At 39.0% G+C, this 21,834-nt stretch overlaps 1 protein-coding gene across 2 annotated transcripts in view; it reads right to left on the reverse strand.

Moving 5' to 3' along the window:
- LOC117427780 (transmembrane protein 132C-like) overlaps nt 1–21,834 on the reverse strand; it is a 152,063-nt gene that overhangs the window by 20,910 nt on the left and 109,319 nt on the right. For both annotated transcript variants that reach the window (XM_058994619.1, XM_058994618.1), the window contains exon 4: nt 12,076–12,262. In XM_058994619.1, the coding sequence (XP_058850602.1) occupies nt 12,076–12,262 (187 nt within the window). The remainder of the gene's footprint in view (nt 1–12,075; nt 12,263–21,834) is intronic.

The following is a 21,834-nucleotide window of genomic DNA, read 5'->3' on the forward strand; positions in this document are numbered from 1 at the left end:
CCTTCTGTCTTGTTTTCTTATGCTGGAAGTTAATATTCAAGGCACACTGGGGAGTGCTATGGTATAAAGCTCCATCTCTTTCAGATTCTGACTTGGGTCTAAAACGACTCATTGTGTCATCACAAGTGATGTGCTCTGCATTAACTCCCACTAAAGACTCATGGTAGCACCACTGTCTGTCGGTCTAAATATGCACCTGTGATCTGGGCCCTCGGCCTCTGCATCAAACGACAGTCCCGCCAGATCAGATGAAGGCAGGTGGAACACTGCAAGGGCCATGCATCATTCTTTCTTAGTTGAATTATTTTTCTTTACTATTTTATATCTCTACAGTACATTTTTAAATACTTCTCGTTCAGTTAACAAGGAGGGAATCACAGAAATTGATTTAGAAATCATGGCATTACATTAAAGGTGCCATCTTTAAAAGTTAACTAAAGGTTATTCCAATTACTCGTATCTGCACTTTATAATTCACTGTTTTCCAAAGCATTATTTAAATAAACAGTATTCTTGCTATTGTACTCTATTTGGTCCACCCTTCTTGGTGTTTAGCAGGTGCATGAAAACTTTTTGGTGGACATGTATACATTATTAAGGTCATCTCTTTCATAAATGTCTAGCCATGTTAAACTTCCACGCTAAGAACAAAAGAGACAAAATCCATAAAAAGCTGCACAGTGCGTGCACACACCAGGGTACAGAGGTCACTGCAGGGCCAATGGCTCATTACGGTGACCCATGGAAGGTAAAAGGCCTGTTCACTGAGCCCTCAAGCTACATGAACACTGTGTCCTGGTGTGTGCATGATACAGTTTTGATTACTCTATTACCTGAATCATTTAGTGTGTTCTATAGAAAATCCTTACTGATGTGATTAAAGACCTCGTTTTTTACAGAACAATAGAAACAAGGTTTATAACCAGTTATTGCCTGTTGAACACAACTGTGTACATTTTATATTACTATTTTCTTAATGTCCACTACCACTTAACACTGCTAATTCATCATGTTGTACTTCCATTGTACATTTAATATGTACTTTCCTTGCCTCTCACTAGATGGCAGCATCAGGTATCATGTCTCCCTTTAGTGGAAGCACAAACTGAGTCTGCCAAGGACGTTTCTGTGAAAGCGAATATTCTTTTCACAACCCATAAAAATCAGAAACTGAATTTAAATCAATGCCCTTCTTCTAAACTATATAAAAAACGATGTCAATCAAATTAAAAAAGTAACAGGTATCATTTTAGATATGTCACTGTCTCCTAGTTTGATTATATTGGCCTGCATTGAAGGGTTGATGGTTGTTTAGCTATCTTTACTGCCAGTGTTGTGTGAGTGGTTGCCCAGCTCCATAGACACTTTAAATATATATACCGTTTCTACACAACACTTTCAGGTGCACACAGACACATTAGGAATGTTCCAGAAGAACAGAAAGCACAGCACTTTCACATTCACACATTCACCTCAAAGCATCTTTACAGCCTTCACCCAAGACCCAGAGGATGTGTTCCAGGTGTGAAGTCGAAGCCTTTACACAACTGTACCGCTGGGACACCAATGAACAACATCCAACACTTTAAACATTTTACCATTCACTACTTAAAAGAGACTTACAATCAGACAAGAAGGGTCTTTGTCTTTTGTTTTAGAACAACACAAAGTACACGGGACAGGCTTTAAAGAAAGGATTTGCGAGCATGTGATTTTCAAACACTGTAACAGGACAGCAGATCTGCAGCTCAGGTGTGCGATTGATTGCCTTAAGTCTTGTCTTCACTCCTCTTTGCACTTCCCATCTGATTACAAATGCCCTGCAACTCCCCTTTGCACACTTACTGTGCAGTCACTAACTCTCCTTCCTAAGCCTTTGAAATACTTGTAAAGCTGAGGTAAAAGTTGTAACAATAACCCCATTGCTTTGTGGTCGAATGGGAAATATTTCTTTTTGAGCTGCAGCTCACAGTCCTGAGTTTGGGAATGACTGTTCAGATTTTCTTCTCATAACCAGTGGGATAAAGCTACTGGATTCTTGGTTGTCATCCATTTGTGATTATGTATTTCCAATGGTGCTGCATTTCTGAATTTAGCCATTGCTGTAGAATGCACTAGCTTTATCTGCTAATTGGTTTTAAATTGAAAAAGAAAAGACTGCTTACTTCAAGGTGGATCACTATTAAAAATGGTACTTTTAGGCCAGCACTGCATTATTCAAGACTGTCTATCCAACTCATATCAGAGGCACCCAATTCAATTAACTTTTTACTGGAGGGATGTGTTATTTAAATGGACATTAAATTTGCTCCACATTAGCTATGTTAATTGCATGAACCATAATTTCCCTGAATGAATCCCCTCGGTAAAACAGTTAATGGAATTTAGCCCTTAGTCACATGTTAAAGCTGGCTGCACCTTACGAGAGTGCACAGTGTCACTACGCCCATGTAGTTAGATTAATTTCATAGTTATTAACACACTACAGCACTATTACCTGGGGGGTTGCTAACGAGATTTGGGTGAGGGAGAGGGTCTATAGAATAAGCCAAGCAACAATCAACCCTTTAGCCCAGAAGCTGTTCGTCTGTTCTGTATTGCTTTGTACTAAACTAAAGGTACAATGGAATGCTGCTGAACTTTCATGCTTCCAAGAAGAAACTTAACAAATAAAACTGTCATACAACCTGACCGGGGCCAGACCTGATTGCATCCATCAGTGCTAACAGAAGAGCGGGAGCCAATCTCTTTAGAAATCTGATTTGTGGGCCTGTGCTGGAGTATAAAACTTCCAGGTTTCCATTCTTGTGATTACGAAGTGCAGTATCAGGGGACATCCTCTTGCTGTATAGACATTTTGAGCGTGTTCCCGTCACAGCCTGTGCTTTGAGTGTAATTCAGTGTGACATGTCCCCGGCAATATCGATAATCCCATAAAATCAGATAGCGCTGTGAACCCCAAGGCAAAGACTCCCGGAGTGTGGTCTGTCAGTATCCATGTTCTGTACTTCCCCTTTCATATTCTGTCTGCTGACACTGTTTCACTGTACAGGTCTCGCATAATGACTGTTTAATCGGTCAATAAGACCCTGTCAATCCCTAGTCTCCACAGGAAATTAACTGTTACAGACTGTTCTAATACAATTGTGGGTATTGTTTACTGTTTTTAAACCAGAAAGTAGACGTCGTTGACAGCCCAGTTTGTTTTCAGTATCCAGTATGACACAAGCTTCCGTCCTTAAACTTGCTTTGATGCCATACTTTGCCACTCCTAAACGCTAACTGTCTGACAGCACTGTATATTGAATTGTGTACTTGGGCAGCGTGTGTTTTGAATGTTCGTTTATTTTTTCAAATATCTTTAACGGGTAATGACGAAGTCACAGGGATAATTAAATTGTTACAACTGCTGCTTTATGTATGGGTTTGTGCCCTGTAACTACAAAACCACGCATACGGTAGCTGTGAATGATTGGGTTAATCACAGTCAGCACAAGCAGCAGCGTTCCTTGGAGATGTGTGTGTGTGTGTGTGTGTGTGTGTGTGTGTGTGTGTGTGTGTGTGTATTAAAGTGTGCAGTGGTATGTGTTTGTATGTGAGACGGTGTAAGTCAGCTTTCCGATATAACAGGATTACAGAACCATCTGAACTTGTAATAACGGGGCCTGTCGTACCCATCTGCTATTAAATTTAGAGCCAGTTAAAACATATTACATTTCTCTATAAGAAGTAAATACTTTAATCTCTGTAATGCTATAACTGTCAGTTTGTTATTTGTGCTGTGGAGTAAGTACCGGAGTGAAAGCCTAATGTAATCACTGACGTTACGCTGTTGCCACATCCATCACAAAACGCACTGAATAAATTGAAGTCTAAACTGATTTCAAACCACTGTGGTCTCATCTGATTATATCATACTGGGGGATGTATTCAGCTCAGATGCTGTAATCACCTTAAGGATGGGGAATCTGATTTTCATAAACTTTAATATCAGACAAGAGGATCAGGAAAGGCTTGCGGCGAGAATATGCAGGGCTTCCCTGAATACAGTGAAGAGGATATTTCCATTTAAGATAAACTCACGGGGGCAGACGTAAGCTCTTGGCTAAATAGACCCACTTGTTTCTATAAACTGTTAAAGGTATTACAGCTAATCAAATAATCCCACGTGATTCTATGTTGGTCTCAAATATCAAGTTTTCAAAAGAAGCCTGTTTCATATCGAACATGCATTTCCTTTTCAAAATGATCTTTGGTTCCATACTGTGCGAGGTTGAAGAAAGCTCTCTGGTGCCTTACTATCAGCTATCCTGTTACTGTTTCACCTCCTGGGTCATTTCATCTTGCCAGAGTCAAACATGTTACTGGCTTTAAACTACGTCAGTCAATAAAGAAAGCAGTTGATTGGTTAATCACAGAGTAGAAGGGAAGTGGTAGAAACAATTTCACTCTCCAGGTATGGTTTCAGATCATTTTTGCCATAACATGTACTTCCTTTAAAATTCCATTCCGTGATTTATAGAATTAGGTCATTTCGTTTGCTAGTTTGAATGAAGGTTTTGTCGTAGCCCTGTGCATTTTCTCTAGTAATTGTAACATCCACCAATGGTTACAATATAATCTTTTGCAATAATGGTAGGTGTTCCTTTGCAGACCAAAAAACTTTTTTTTATGATTTAAAGTATGAACGATACTACAAAAAAAACAGAGTGTCCTGTTGACTTTCATAACAGATAACAAAGGCATACAGTTTACTACAGACTAGACACAAACCATGTGTGGTACTGCCTACAGTAAGCATGCAAAACACATGCCACTTACTCACACCCAACTTCCGCTGGCCATCACTTACTCCATCACTGATCTCATGATGACATTCTTATTAAGGACTGGGACTACTGATAACAGATAGAGAAAGCTTCCCACTTGCAAGTCCTTGATTAACTCAAGGTGGCAGATAAAGAAGAAATAAAACCTCAATTCATATCTGGATGATTGTTGGCTTTCCCCCACCTCTATATTAAACATTTGTAAACCGTAAGGGTAACACAGCCACACTGACGCCAAGGAAGGTAGCAAAAGAAACCCTCTCATAATTGACTGCAATTTAGAGTGTTCTTCCCCTTGAATAAGCAATGAGATTTTGCATGGAGCCAGACAGGAAACTGGTACTATAAATTCACTTCATAGGACAGAGAAGCCCTCTGATGCGATTGAAGTGCGGATCTAAAAACACAGATAAATCAATAGGTCGTTGAATAAGGTGCTATCCCTAGAGAATATCAACGAGAGAAAACATTAACTATGAGCAATCTCCGGAGCCCAACAAGGTCAGCGATGGGGACTGTAAGAGATAATTCAGGAGATCTCAAGGGCAAGTGGGTCCCTCTCCCAAAGGTAAAATAAATGCTGAACTGCATAACATTGTACCTAACCTATCATGCTGGGGACTGACGTACTGTATTGTACAGGGAAGCAGGCAGCAGTCAGTGTAGCACACTAATCTTTGGCCGTTGGATTTTTCAGGTGTCCATGAGCAGCATGGACACACACTATGTTCCACCACATTGGCAGCTTTGGGTGTCTCTGTAACCATGTAGTGTCGAGTGAGCTCTGCTTTATCTTTTAGCTTACAAGGGTATGTACAGTGACCAGTTGTGCACTTTGCAGATAGTACATGTAGTTTATTATCCTGTGATATGTGTTCTAATTATCATGTATTACTGTTTCTGCAATCATGGGTATTTGGCATGTTTAATAAAGTCACAAATCTATTTGACCTCTTTGAGCAACCTGAGCAAGGTGGAATGTCTGGTCTATTGGTTAGGTGACAAGGCGCTCTGTTCAATACTTAAAGACTGTCTCCTTTATTTTAACACCATCTTCAGCTCAACTGGATTCAGAAATTGGGATTGTCTGGCTGGGCCACCCTATTTAATCGAAATCTACATGTATTTCATGCTACTCAGGGGAATACCATTGAAATAAACAGAGGATATTACTGTATCTGACCAATTATTCTCTTGACTGTCGGATAGATAAACCATGAAGAGTTTCACTTAGGTCCTTTTTTATATCGCTGATGTTTGACTTCATTTGGTCAGCTTGTCTGTCATGTCAAATGTCTGTTTATTGAAAAACCTTAATCCTTTCATTTGTATTCAAACTGGATTTGAAATGGCTGGCAAAAGGATTCTTTTGAGAATGCAATTGTAACGGGCAGTGTTGTGGGATGCATTGCCGGTATGGATTCTGTGGTTAAGGCACTTGCATGTGGCATGCGTGCCCATAGGTTCTGCCCAGCCTCTGCCCGGTTACACGTGCCAGGAAAATATGTAACAAAAAAAAAAAAAAAAAAAAATTATTGTAAGAATTATAAACTCAACAAATGCAAAAATTAACTGCTTTAAACTAAAATCTATTTGCTAAATTAATGCAAAATTAATCGATTGTGAATCTCAAAATGAATTCAAAAGCAGTAAGCATTAATAGTGCAGAGATAGCTGCATCAAGAAAAAAAAACAAAAAACAACATTATTTGTAAAGGAGATTCAATCTTTTTATCCACAATCAATTCATATGACAGCCAGTCTTGGATTTATGAAGGATCACATCTATGAATGACTGCAGGCATCTTGTCCTGTGATTTAATGTGACCAAGATGTGTGCTGACAAACAAAAAAAAAGGAGTCAGTTGTGTGCAGGAGAGGGGTTATAGAAGAGAAATGTGACATTGGTAAATCAGTATGTCAGACCCAGTAAAGCAGCGTGATGTTGATGAAGGAGAGCACACAGCAGTGCTTCAGTGTTCCTGCTGACTCACAGAACATAGCATGCTCCCCTACCTGCTGTACAGTTTACACGCCATTCAACGGAACACCATGGGGTCCATGCTATTGTTACTGCAGCACGGATTGCAGGAGTTTGACTAAATGCTGTACCAACTGGAGTGCTCTAAAAATCTGCAATGCAAATGCAAATAGTAACACCTGTTTCTTTAAATGTCCAGATACACATGAAGAACAGGCTTTAAAAGGTTTTTAAAATTAGCGTTCGCTTCACATTACCAACTCTTTCAATCTATTATCACTAAATACACCAGCAACATCCTTTTTTTGGACTACTACAAGCATTCTTTTACAGATTTTACGAGCACGGCCATGTTTGTGATTTATTGTTTTTTGCTATATCCACTGGGCCTCGCCTTACTCCATTCTTCTTGCAAAAGCAAAGCAAGAGAGGACGATGGAGGGATCCTTAACTGACAGGCACCAATGTAATCTGTACAAGGAAGGATCACATGGTCACTGCATCGTTTATTTAGAAGAATAATTAGGCCCCTTGCACACTTATTCAACTGAGAGCTGCTTTTGAAAAGGAGCTGCCAGCTGTGCCTCTGGTCTGTTAGTCTGCATGGTGGTTTTGTGCTGTGCACAGCAATGCACTAGGGACCGTGCTAAGACAATACAGCAAGTGCAGTTTTGTCCCCATAGAAATTATGAATGCAGGCTACAGCTCATGATTAATTAATGCGTTGCTTGTACTTCACTAATTTTCCAGGGGTTAATGACAATTTAAATGGTTATGATTCATATCCATAAAATGATTAAATCAATTAATGTCTAAACTGAATTCCAAATATACAGTATACATACATTTTAACAAGACTGAAAAAAAATAAAATCACAAAAAAAAACTTGTGAAGAATCTACAAATAGAGTAAATAGTGCTGCAATAAGCCGAGTTCTTTGTACATCGGGACTGCATTCAATTAAGCACATCTTATTTTTCACTGGCAGTTATACATTTGGCTTCGGAACACAGAAATTACTAAGAGTTACTTGCGTTTTATGCTGTGTTTTAGAAAATGTCAATAGTGCATCAGCTCTCCGTGTTAAAGGAGAGCTGAAGAAACTACTCCATCGACAGGAAATGTTCATGCATGATAGCAATGCTTGATACCCCCTTATTATGTATCACAGAATAGGAAATGCTTGGATGATATTTTCTATACACATTGCTATCCCCCCAAACCATTATTTTCCTCCCTGGAACACCCTGCTTGTATGACAAATTATATCAGACCCAAATTACAAGCACCTGTAAATGGCCTGCATACTGTACATGTGAAATAAGCTACTGTCTGTCTGGTGATGTGGGTGGTGGTGCGTTCAAAGCTGTCACCTGCCCTACTTTATTTCATTCTTTATACATGTTGCTGGTGCAAAGGGACTTTTTTCTTTTCTTTTGTTCATAGTTGACGGTGCACAGCCATTGTGCTTCACTGCTCTGAGAGAATTTAGCATTGAAAAACACTGTCAAGTGGCTTGGTCATGGATGGACTGAGAAAGATCGGAAACAAAGCCTTTTAAAATGATATTTTCTAACCCTCCTCATGATCTTGGCACCAATGCTCACTTTTTTTATACTGACCATCAATTTAAAAAAATGAGAGTTAACAGGCAGGTATTTCTCTCGCTGGGCACTATAAATACTGCTTGGGAGGGTGTTATACTGACACATAGAATAGTTCTATCCTTTTAGACACTTAACCAGCAGCATGGGAAAACTACAATCTAGAATAAACTGAGCGATGTGGAGCCACATAGAAAATGATGTACAAAGACTGATTTACACCTGCTCCATTTATTGCATACATTTATATTTACCAAAACACGCTCCTTTCCAAGCAAAAATGTTAAATAAATGAGAAAGTCAAAATAAATCGTCTCCAATTCTGAAAATAACCAAGCTAGAAGCCAGGGGGATGATTCCATATGAGGGACACCACAGGGAGGTTACATAGACAATTCAAAGTAATTACAACAACTACACTGTAATTACAGAATCAGCTAGCTCTGTTCATTTGGATTTAATAATATACAATTATAATCTCGGTAGGATTCAGTTCCCTTAAGTCAGTATTAAAAGGGCACAAACCCATTTACCACTATATTTATTGTAAAAATACAGTATGGATATCGGGCTATTATTATTATTATTATTATTTATTTCTTAGCAGACTCCCTTATCCAGGGCGACTTACAATTGTTACAAGATATCACATTATACATTATTTCACATTATACAGATATCACATTATTTTACATACAATTACCCATTTATACAGTTGGGTTTTTTTACTGGAGCAATCTAGGTAAAGTACCTTGCTCAAGGGTACAACAGCAGTGTCCCTTACTGGGGATTGAACCCACAACCCTCCGGTCCAGAGTCCAGAGCCCTAACCACTACTCCACACTGCTGCCCGCTTTTGAATAATTTTATACTGTTGCTGGGCCAAAGGCCCTATCAGTAACATGTTTTAACCAGACTTGCACAGACACACTCCTCTTGAAGTCCCTGTCCCTCTTTAGTTTATGTAGACAGAACTCCTTCAGACTGGCTGCTCTGTAGAATCCATTAGAGAAAGGGTAAGAATATATATATATATATATATATATATATATATATATATATATATATATATATATTGTATTTCTGTAATTTCTCTTACATGACTAACTTTCTCTGTCTCCAAATGTGTCTCTTCCTCTTCCTCTCACCTTTACATACAAGCAAAAATAATTAACACATAAATAAACGCCTGCAGGGAATTCAGAGTATTGCAACTATGTGTGTGTATATATATATATATATATATATATATATATATATATATATATATATATATATATATATATATAATTTGTCATTTATTTTTAGATTTTTATTCTGCACTAGAAGACTAGCTCTACCACCGCTACGCTCCCCTGCCTCCAAAGCCCGCTCCTTCTCCACCCTTGCTCCGCAGTGGTGGAATGACCTTCCTACAGATGTCAGGACTGCCCAGTCCCTGACCACATTCCGGCGCCTCCTTAAGACTCACCTCTTCAAAGAGCACCTGTAGAACTCCTCTGTTTGTATCCTGGGACACTATCACCCTTCATGTAAATGTGCTTTATTTTGCTCTTATCAGCCCCTATTTTACTGCATTTAATCCTGTACTTCAGAATACTGTAATCTGCCAAGTTTTTAACCTGTAGTACTTTGTATGTAATCACATCCTGATGTAACTATCACTATTTAATCATATCCTGATGTAACTATCACTATTACCTGCTGTATTATTGAATTGTGGTTTGTCAAACTTGTACTTTACTTGAACAAAAGTTATTGTATTTCTTGCTCTTATTGTATTACTTGTATTGTAACGCTTGAAATGTTTTTGCTTACGATTGTAAGTCGCCCTGGATAAGGGCGTCTGCTAAGAAATAAATAATAATAATAATAATAGATGCCTCATTAAGACAAACAAATAACAAACCCAGATTAAACCCCTTCAACTCTGGACTAGTTTAATATAGTGTGCGTACCTGCTTATGGAATTTGAAGTTTTCCAATAGTCACTCCCTTATAAAAGTTTCCCACAGAAAAAACGTAAAAGGTCTAAGAAAGCCTAGAGAAAGAAGGTTAAGCATAGGAAGGCATTGAAAGAGAGGTATGGTAAAGCATAATAAAAACATGTACCATGGTAAACTATTGTTTACCCCCGGTTTAACCATGAGAAAACTATGGGAAAATTGCAGCTTTGCCATAAAAGTTTACCAAGGTTAACTACTATAAGTCCAGCAGCTAACGACCATCTCCATAAATCTGTACCAGTATCTGAACCTTGTAGATGACATTTTCAGCATTGTAGCTTAGCACAGAAAACTGGTTGGGGGTTAAGAGGGCTTCTGTATTTTCCCAGTCTTCACACCATAACCAAATTCAAATTCGCACCGCTTGAAAGCCCAGGAGGTTCTCAATAAGGCGCTGACAAGGCCAGCGAAGAGGATGTAATAGGAAAGAGGTTAGCTTGTAAAAGCCAGCAGAGCAGGTCACATAGCGGACGATGAGGCATGTTGGACACAAGGCAACGAGGGACCAGGGACGTGGAACATTTAAAATTTCACGAGCAAAGATGCTGAACTGCAGAACTTATTCATCATGGTCAAATAAATGGCAGAAGGATGTACTACTTTAAGAGGTAGTATGATAGTTTACAAGCACAAGGAGCAATCAAGGGCAGCACATTTTTCTTCAGAGAAACACTTGTGAATAAAGGGGGCCAAAACATGTTCTGTCTATCAAGTAAAAAAATAAAAAAGAACAACAGATTGCAGTTCATTTAAAAGGCCTAACCTGCCCAGCAGCAGTGACTGTACAAAGTGCTGGATAAAGTATTAAAACAAGAGCTCTTTTCCCACGCAAACCCATTCCCCCCCCTCCCCCCGTTCACAAATGTAAACCGATGAAAGACACTTCCCTGTCAAATTCTGCATAATGCTGACATGCGCATGTCAAAGTTTTATTATAGAGAAGTGAAGTGTCAAACTCAATTTTAAAGAGGAGTCTTGCCTTTAGAAACTTGTATCTCTGAATCAGGGAAATGTGACTTTGATGGATTTTCATACAGTATGTGCTCTTCATTTATCATTCATAGTCGAGGAGCTCTCCTGAATACACATCTTCAGCCAACATCATTATAATCCACAGCTTCTTCACAGATGCTAATAGAAAATAAGCGATAGCTCCTTTCTAACTCGCTGTCAGATTGATATTACATTTTTTTACTCTGGTGAAAAGAACCAAAATAACAAATATAATCCTCTTATTAGAACCAGCTCTCAGTTAACGCCATTGTAGCCATCCCCTTTTATTTATACTTCCTGCCTACAGATGGATGTGTTAATCACTCCATTCACACAAAGTGGGGGGAGGCTGTTAAGCACCTATAACTTACATGTCAGGAAGAAAAGTGTCTGAACACATCAAAAACTCTGCTGGGCTTCACTGATTGCTACATAAAAACACATGCATAGAAGGATCATAGTAACCACAATAGCAAAGTATTTAAAGTGCTGCATCATTCAATGCCAAAACACTGTAAAAACAAAAAATGTAAAATGTGCAAAATGTAGAATAGAACAAATACTGCAGGTATTAATGCACACTGCAATAAAATGTTAAATCATGCATTCTATAAATACAGCTGATTATCAGCAGGTTTGACATTATGAAATGTCTTCTCACCATGGCTAGAGGAATGATGCTGCCCAGGTCTTTCTGTACGAGGTGGATCTCGGTCTCTGCCTCCTCAGTCCGGGTTCCGGTCCTGGGGTACTCTGCCTGCCACGTGATGGAACTGCTCCCCAGCAGGTCAGCGTAGGTGTCCACCTCAAAATCCATCTGCATGACCCCCACCACCCTGTCTTCCGCCCTGAACAAAGAGCAACAAACAGCTTTAGGACCAAGCAAGTTATTTAAATGTCTGGTTACGACATTCTCAAGCTGAGGAAACACAAAGTGGCTAGAAGACAAGATTAAAGGCCACTGCATGGCACACCAGGGGAGACCTGGGGTTTGATACAGCAAAGTTACCTCCTGGAACCAGGTTTCAAGCCAGTGTTCCTGAAAAAGTGGCTTTGTGTTCCGTGAGCTTTAGAGTCGGTAACTTATTTTTCCACACTACATCTAAAAATTGAAAAAAAAAAAGTCTTATAAATTCTAATCTATACACATTCAAGAATTTTCTGCAGCATTGCATTCAGCTTGATAACCGCAGGCCGGTGACAATAAAATTCTCTGTGTCGCTGCAGAAATCCCTCTGGACCTCCGAGCTCAAATATAGCCAGAAGGTAATAAAGGTTAGTCTTACTTGTAGAGGTGCCTCATGGCATAATAACTATGAGCTCTGTCTGAATCAGTAAACCCACATCTACTGCAGCACGGCAGGCAGTGTTATAGAGCACAACCCTGAGGAGAGGAGAGCCAGAGATCTCCTTCACTGGGGCCTAAGATATAACCCTCTCACTGTTTATTAAGCTGTTGCTCCAGTCATTGCAGGCAAAACTTTCTTTTTTTACCAAAATGAAATTGGGGTTTGATGGCTGCCATGCATACACAGAGATACTTTAATTTATTTCTCATGACTTTCAAGTTCTAACATGTCTGATTAGAGATTCTTTTTTTTTTTTTTTTTTTTTTTTTTTTTTTAGAAATCTTCTACCTGCACACTACTGTCTGGCAATATCGCATAAAATGGTTCACTATGTTTAAAAATATATTTGTGTATATTTTGGGTTAGAGTATGGTAATGTGTTCATTTCAATTTGGCTGACAACCTACCCTTCCACGCACATTCCAATCCTGTCCCTGAAAACGTGGACGGAATTGAAATTCTCCCCCAAAGCAGCCAATGGGCAACTAAACATGGAGAGACACAGACAGTGACATCTTGTATTGCATTCTCCCTTCATTCCGTCTCCAATTATTTAACATGAGAAATTCGGATGAAAATAAAGTCTATTAACTGAAGAAACTTCCAAAGATAAGAATCTTAGATCTTTTGAGTCGACGGTGTCAACACACTAGATCTTTGGATACAGTAGTAATAAAACCTGACAGGAATGGCAGCAGTATATCCTACAGCATGAATACACTGGTACAGTTTGAGGGCCACTCAACAGTAAAGCTCTTGCAAGTTGAGACAGTTTTGATGTGGAGGTTGGAGTATACAGTCATTACGAACAAGCAGGAAAAGTAATCTAAAAATATATATTAAATAAAACCCAGAATCAGGGTTGTGTCAACCTCTAGAGTCACTGTAATGTATCCATTAACAAGTCAATGTAATATTCTGTTTCATGCAGAAAACAAATATTCTGGTAGACTGAAAAAAAAAGATTTCTTACTATGTGCATTGAGAACATTAAAATTGATTACTAGATGACCGTGCTTTGGGGGTGATATTAAATCAGTTGAAGAAAGACATCTAAACATCGGGACACAGTTATTGGTCACAAATTGGCCCTCTCGATCATGTAATTACTGCAGTCATGAAATGGTGATTTGTTTACACCCAGAATTTATGCCCATTTTCAGGAGCCTCTATCTGTTGCTGTTATTTATGTATTCCCTCACACAAGGATTTAGCTGAAATTCAATAGAAAACAACTCGAAGGTCATTTGAACGAGTCACTTACGGGCAGATTTTTTTTATTGGCCTGCATCCTCTGGGAGTCATATTAACACGTCTCCTCTATTAACACGTGACAGTAGAGCCTCAGGACATGCATGCCACACACTATTAGCAATTACAAAACCTCACATATTACCAATCACGGTTTCATTGACAATATCCAGGTGAGGCCTAGAATCTCTGAACTCTCTCGATTGCTGGTCAGTTCTCTGTAGTATTGAAAACCCCCCACAGCCAGGCTACTGTCCCAAGGTAACCGGCCGTGTTGTTGCTTTGCCCCCAGGCTCTGAGATTCTCTTCCTAAATCCATTGGAGATTCAGATTTGATTGTGATTTTTAGCTTAGAGCCATGCTGTTGATTAACACTCTCTCAAAGTAAAAGGGCTTATTTATCAGGTTCAATGATTGCACTTTTTAAGGGTTTGTGAACACTTACTTTCAGGCTTGGATACTTAACAAAAATTCATTTTATGGTCTGAGGTGTTAATCAGGACTTTATTGATTGAATTGTGCTGTTGTTATTGGTGAACAGCAGTGGGAAGAATTGAACACATACTTTCTTTGTATGTGACAGAAGAGCCAAGCTGCCCTACTGTTTTAACACCAGTGTACAACCTGAACACCAATCTTACTACTGCAATAATCTATTTGCAGGATATAGAATATGTGGTCTACACTTCTTTATTTCAGCCTCTTCTTGCTGCTACTGATTGCTCTTCAGCCTTAGTTTTAGATTGCAATTGCTGCCACACAGCTTTCCCATCAGCCCTGATCAGTGTGAGCATTCATTCTGCTCAACTGGAGAGTGCTGAGACTGCTAGTTCCGCAACCTAGTTTCAGGTCACAGAGAGACTACAGGCTTTGACAATTGATCAGGAGACAGCAGAGGGAGCCCTTTGCTGCACTTCCTTCCTTCCAGGTCCACTGCAGGTAGAGCAGCTGGTGCCAAGGGATTGTGATCCTAGGCACTCCATCCCGGCAACAGACAGCTTTCAAAGCTGTTTACAGGAACCCCTTAGGGTGAGTTTACTCCCCAGAACATGCACCTGGGACCTGGTATTTTGGTGTTTAAAGGTGCTATTTTGGGGGTTGGGATGAGGAAAGGTTGGGAGGGGTAGCCTTAGCAGCAGAAGCTTTTATTTTTAATTATATTCTTGAAGCTAGAATGCCTCTTAACTCCCATTAAGGTTGGATCTTAAAATGTGTTACATCAATCACATTATGAATATTTACTTAATGCAATTTCAATTGGTATTCCTATGTAATTACATGGTTATTAAAAAAAAGAAAGGAAAGTATCTTTCCTGTATTATCTTCCCCAGTTACGAAGACTAATGGTTTACTCTAGACTGCAGCAGACACACTAAACAGAAACACACACAGGCAAGCCACATCCAAGAGTTATTTGCTCATTTAAACTGGCCATTAGGCAATCAACATACCTGTAGTTGACCAATAGTTGTTTAATATTGTTAATATAATCAGCCTGCCCAAATAATTTCCATGCACTGTAGCATTGTATGGAATAGGAAACTAATTTTACATGCAAGGGTATACACTCTCAGGACAAGAAGACAATATTTTGGATTCCATCAGTCCAAAAGACCATAGGATAAAAAAAGCACAATTAAACAGTTTGACAATAACGCAACATGCCATTGTCCTAGAACATAAATGTCAACCCATGTTAAAAACCAATATAATGCTACTTATATAAAAGAAACTGGAAAGAAAAAAAAAATCCATTAATGGGAAGACTAAATATAATGAATGGCAAAGGACTGAAATGTGCAGACAGATTTTATGCTGATTTAGTTTATGGGCGAGCTTGTATTGATTTATAAGCACTGTGCAGTTAATGGATTCCTTTTGGTGGATTACAAGGCCAGGGTTAGTCCATTGGAAATACTAAAGGACACGTGGCACAGCAGCTAAAAGTGTTTCTCACAAATTAATTTCTGATGGATGAAAGAAGAATGGATTAACACTCAACAGTAACTGTCAACTGGCGACTAGTGGTGTAATTTGGGAGATCAAACAGGGAAATACCAGTACAGTGGTAATCCCATTCCCTCCTCCCTCCCTACATATACAGACGTGCTCAGATTGGTTGGTACCCCTCCACAAAAAACGAAGAATGCACAATTTTCTCTGAAAAAACTTAGTAATTGGCATCCACCATTGTTTATTCCATATTTAATAGAAATCAGACTTTGCTTTTGATTTTTTATTCAACATAATATTGTAAATAATAAAACAAATGAAAATGGCATGGACAAAAATGATGGGACCGCTAACCTAATATTTTGTTGCACAACCTTTAGAGGCAATCACTGCAATCAAACGTTTTCTGTAGCTCTCAATGAGACTTCTGCACCTGTTAACAGGTAGTTTAGCCCACTCTTCCTGAGCAAACTGCTCCAGCTGTCTCAGGTTTGATGGGTGCCTTCTCCAGACTGCAAGTTTCAGCTCTTTCCATAGATGTTCGACAGGATTCAGATCAGGACTCATAGAAGGCCACTTCAGAATAGTCCAATGTTTTGTTCTTATCCATTCTTGGGTGCTTTTAGCTGTCTGTTTTGGGTCATTATCCTGTTGGAGGACCCATGACCTGCGACTGAGACGGAGCTTGCTGACACTGGGCAGTACGTTTCGCTCCAGAATGCCTTGATAGTCTTGAGATTTCATTGTGCCCTGCACAGATTCAAGGCACCCTGTGCCAGGCGCAGCAAAGCAGCCCCAAAACATAACCGAGCCTCCTCCATGTTTCAATGTAGGTATGGTGTTCTTTTCTTTGAAAGCTTCATTTTTTCGTCTGTGAACATAGAGCTGATGTGACTTGCCAAAAAGCTCCAGTTTTGACTCATCTGTCCAAAGCACTATCTCCCAGAAGGATTGTGGCTTGTCAATATGCATTTTAGCAAATTCCAGTCTGGCGTTTTTTATGTTTTTCTTTCAAAAGTGGAGTCCTCCTGGGTCTTCTTCCATGGAGCCCACTTTCGCTCAAAAAGCGATGGATGGTGCGATCAGAAACTGGCGTACCTTCAGCTTGGAGTTCAGCTTGTATCTCTTTGGCAGTTATCCTTGGTTCTTTTTCTACCATTCGCACTATCCTTCTGTTCACTCTGGGGTCGATTTTCCTCTTGCGGCCGCGCCCAGGGAGGTTGCCTACAGTTCCATGGACCGTAAACTTCTTAATAATATTTGCAACTGTTGTCACAGGAACATCAAGCTGCTTGGAGATGGTCTTGTAGCCTTTACCTTTACCATGCTTGTCTATTATTTTCTTTCTGATCTCCTCAGACAACTCTCTCTTTTGCTTTCTCTTGTCCATGTTCAGTGTGGTGCACACAATGATACCAAACAGCACAGTGACTACTTTTCTCCATTTAAATAGGCTGAATGACTGATTACAAGATTGGAGACATGTGTGATACTAATTAAAGAAACTAATTAGTTTGAAATATCACTATAATCCAATTATTTATTATCTTTTCTAAGGGGTACCAACAAATGTGTCCAGGCCATTTTAGAATATCTTTGTAGAATAAGCAATAATTCATCTCTTTTCACAGCTTCTTTGCTTTATTCTATGACATACCAAAGGCATGCAAGTATACATGATAAAATAGCTTTTAATTTCATCACTTTTCAGGAGGAATGAAGCATTATTTCAATGAGCTGTAAGGGTACCAACAAATCTGAGCACGTCTGTACTCTCAATTATACAGGAGATGGAGTTTCAAGACCCTTTAGTAATCCAAGATGATCCATCAGTTCAATGCCATTGCCATTATCCTAAAAAGAAAATCCTACAGAATGCAGGTGTAGTTTGGTTAGTGTCCAGCAGGTGGATGGGCTAATAAGGAGTATGGTATGCACAAATGATGCCCTTTATTGTAAATTTGAGTACAAGACCTTTGTTCCTGTGAACTACTAGATTACACTGTTGAGGGCAAAATATCTAAAACTGTAATTTAACTGTAACAGTTGGTTAAGCGTCACCCACTATTTCTATGGGATTTATAGATCAGGTATGGGCAACTCCAAGGCATATCCTACCCTGAGACTATATAAATATTCCAGGCTATAGGAATGTTTTTGTTAATATAGCCCCAAGGAGACTCCTCTTATTTGCTGGGCATGTACACCAATGAAACTGATTGTTCTTCTATTTAATTATTATGCTGTAAACGTTAACATTTGCCTGAAATATAGCAGCTGCCATTAACAATGTGCCATCTCCTCTGAACCCGTCTACAGCTTTTGAGAACAGGCTTTCTTCCCCTTAAGGCCCCTCAAAGGGCCAGAATAAGAAAGACTTAAATGTCACCAAGAATAAACTGACAGAAAAAATAAACAATTTCATGACCAAGGTAATTTTTTCCTGGGAAAGCCATAATTGAAACTGGCTCCATTGTCCTATTATCAGCCCCAGTGTTTCACTGTGACACTTTCATTTAATCACACCGAGAGATCTGATCTGGATTCCTCTGCTTTCCATCTCCCACCCCTAGGGATCCTTCAGCAGCTAAGAAGGGGCTTTTTATTTCTAGCCATGGCATTTGGACCACGGCTATCTCATCTGCCAGATTTAACAGTCCTAGGAATACATTTCAAAGCATTTTTTCTTGGCAGCTCAGCAGCTGCTGAAAGATGTAGCAAGGAACATCTAAAGACAAACTTTTACCCTCTGCTATATCTTCAGTTGTTTTCTTTTTCTTCAAATTTATTTGGGGCATAGTGTTGAAAATATACCTGCATTGAAATTATTGTGTTAATAGCACGCAGATATGGTACCAGACTGCTGCAATGAATTACCAGTGTGCATTGGGTCATACTGTTGTGGTTTTCATTCCAAAATTGAAAATGTCAAAGCTATTCTGAAACAGTATTCTCTGGAAGCTATTATGGGGAGATACAGTAATAGTAAACAAAGCCATCGCCATGCATGCATTCATAAGCTATTGCAGTACACAATCACACTTTGGAATAGGAAATGGTACAATTTCAGATCTTTACAACCTTGTAAACGAATACTCTTTGAAACAGCATCACTATTCACTTCACTTATTCTTCTCTTCAGGCTTTATAAAATGATAACAAACACTCTAGTCTTCTCATGTACAACTGCAATTTCTTTAACTCTGACAACAATAATACATCAGTGGAACAGAATCAATTGCTCCACATTGCATTCACTGAAATACAAACAAAGCACTGTGTGGAACAGGGAGTTTTCTGAGGCACTGTCTGCAGATGATGGCTTTCACTAAGCTGTTGAGAAATTCCATTCCACAGGAAAAGTGCAGCCATTTACATTGAAGTTGCTTCAAGAATATGGTAGACAACCTTTTAAAATATCATAACATGTACAGCAGTACTAAAAAGAAACTCAGATAGAAAGCCAGACCAGTGTTTCCACAGAGTTTTTGCCGAAAGACATGAACAGATAAGGAGCCACAGTTATCAGAACGATAGTAATTCTTTGTAAGGGATCTATCTAAACCTTTTGCCTCTCAAGTAATGAAAGAAAGACAGCCCCATCCACAAAGTCCTCTTCTCTCTGTTTCACTTTGCTCCAGGCCATAGGAGACACTGGGTCCCCTCAGCACTTACAAGGAAACTGATAAGAATCCCCAAAACCCACCCTAAAGGGACCCCTCTAACAAAGAAAACAACAAAGGAAAAGATGTGCCCAGCGGTTGAGATTCAAATCTTTAAAATCACTTGATTAAAACAAATATAGACTTATTTAAACTTAGCACCAAATATGAATAATTTGCTTTAAATCTGTTTCAGAATGCAGACCCCCTCCCTCCCACTCCAAACCCAGTGTTAGGGTCTCTGTGTAAATATCACACTTGGTTTCACCTCATCTTGCTCCGAGCAGGCCTGCTTTTTTCAATTTCAAAGCACTGAGCAGCAGATGATGTTTTCCTTTTTCTATTATATGTACATAATTACTTTTTTCTATTATTTAAAAGAATCAAGTCCATGGTTTCCCTTGCCAGTGAAGTGAGAAGAACATACTTGGACTAAAACAGCTGCTTTTTCAGCGTCTTAAATGTCTGAAAGATTCTCTCAGCTTTGATCATACAAAGACATTGGCTTACTACTACTGATCGCCTGATCTGATTTCCTTTCTGTTCACTCGTACCTGAATTTGTTAACCATGCATATCAAAGGATCTTCACAATGCTGTGGAACTATAATTGCCTGTATGGCAATGGTAGCATGACGGCAGCTTTACTGGTACAAACATTTAGTGCATACCAATGTTTTTCCAATGAGATGAACCCATATACACTGGTAATTACCTGCAGAACCATGGTATCAAATCAGTGTGATATTTGTTTCCATTGTGTTGCAAGGAATTCTGTAGTCTGCCAATGGACTACAGCAGTACCTATTTGGCACATTTGCTCAACTTTAACCTGCACTGTACAGAATCTAATTGCACCATATACGCATACAATAATCCAAGCCCTGATAGTCTCTGGATTGATCTTATTTGAAACACGGCTAATGCTTCACTAAAATCAAGGCTGGAAGATGAAGTAGTGGGGGGATGTGAGCTGTGACATCCTTCTTTGAGAAGCTAAACTAATACTCATGATGGATGGTTTGTCTGCACCATTCATTTGGCCCACTTTTACACCACAGCAATTGGGTAAAATATTGAATTGCAGCTTCCAAAGAGGCATGCTACAATAACGGTTGCCTAGGTGAAAACAAATGGCGTGACGCAGCCTGCAGATAAAAATAACTGGTCTTAGTAGTGTCGACTCCAACACTGTCACCCAGAAACTCACAGAGTGTGCTCTTGATTTGAGTGTCAGGACAACAGGTCGGAGGTTTTTATGTCACTATTTGCATTTGTTTCCATTACCTCACAGATTTTGCCTTGTTTCTGCCTCTACTTTGTACGCTGTGCTTTTTGAACTGTTATTGCATTTCACAAAAAATTAGTAATTCAAGTAACATATATATAGAGCAATCAATTTAACCTTCAAGGAGTAGATTCAGACGTCTTTATATATATATATATATATCTCACACACACATTCCCCTTACCTTGTATGGTGTTTGTGATGTTGCAATGTTTCTGTTGCTCTCATCTTACATATTTTTTCTCTAGATCTGCCCATGTGGCTGGACAGTCCAGCCTTTCTCATTCTATTCAAATCAGGTGTCAATGTGACTTTTCAACTCTGCTAGCCCCGCCTACTCTACTTCTGTATTAGATGGAGAGTAGGTCAAAGCTCACATTGTCACAGGATGTAGATGGAATGATTCTCCAGGTAAAAGCAGAACAATGGTAATACTGCAGCAACAGAAGCCAGGGCCACTCAGACTGATTGCAAAAACAATTAAACAGTTAGCAAATGGCATTTGAAGGTACTTCCTTTTTAAAAAAAACACAATTTGATTGTCAATTTCCAGCTACTCACATACTGTTGAATTATTTAACTGCATATGAAACTACTGAAAACATATTCATTTTCAAGCTAAAACAATAAATCAAGTAATTAAAACCAATTCACACTTCGAGACGTGCCTTTGGACTCGCCACACAATACATTTTAATTTCAGTAATTCCATTTTTCAATAAAAAATAAAGACATAATGAATCTAATTCCCATTTATCTTATTCTCTTGTTCAGCATTAAGCAGACCTGGCAATCAGATTCCACATAAGTAACTACAGCAGTTGAATTCTTAGTACTTTATTAATATGCATTAGATGCCTTAAATTAATGATTTATTTTTTTCATCCCCCTGTATTTTAGCTGATCAAGAGCAGCCTG

Source organism: Acipenser ruthenus, chromosome 21 (genome assembly GCF_902713425.1).
Source record: "Acipenser ruthenus chromosome 21, fAciRut3.2 maternal haplotype, whole genome shotgun sequence".
In the NCBI taxonomy this organism is placed as follows: Eukaryota; Metazoa; Chordata; class Actinopteri; order Acipenseriformes; family Acipenseridae; genus Acipenser; species Acipenser ruthenus.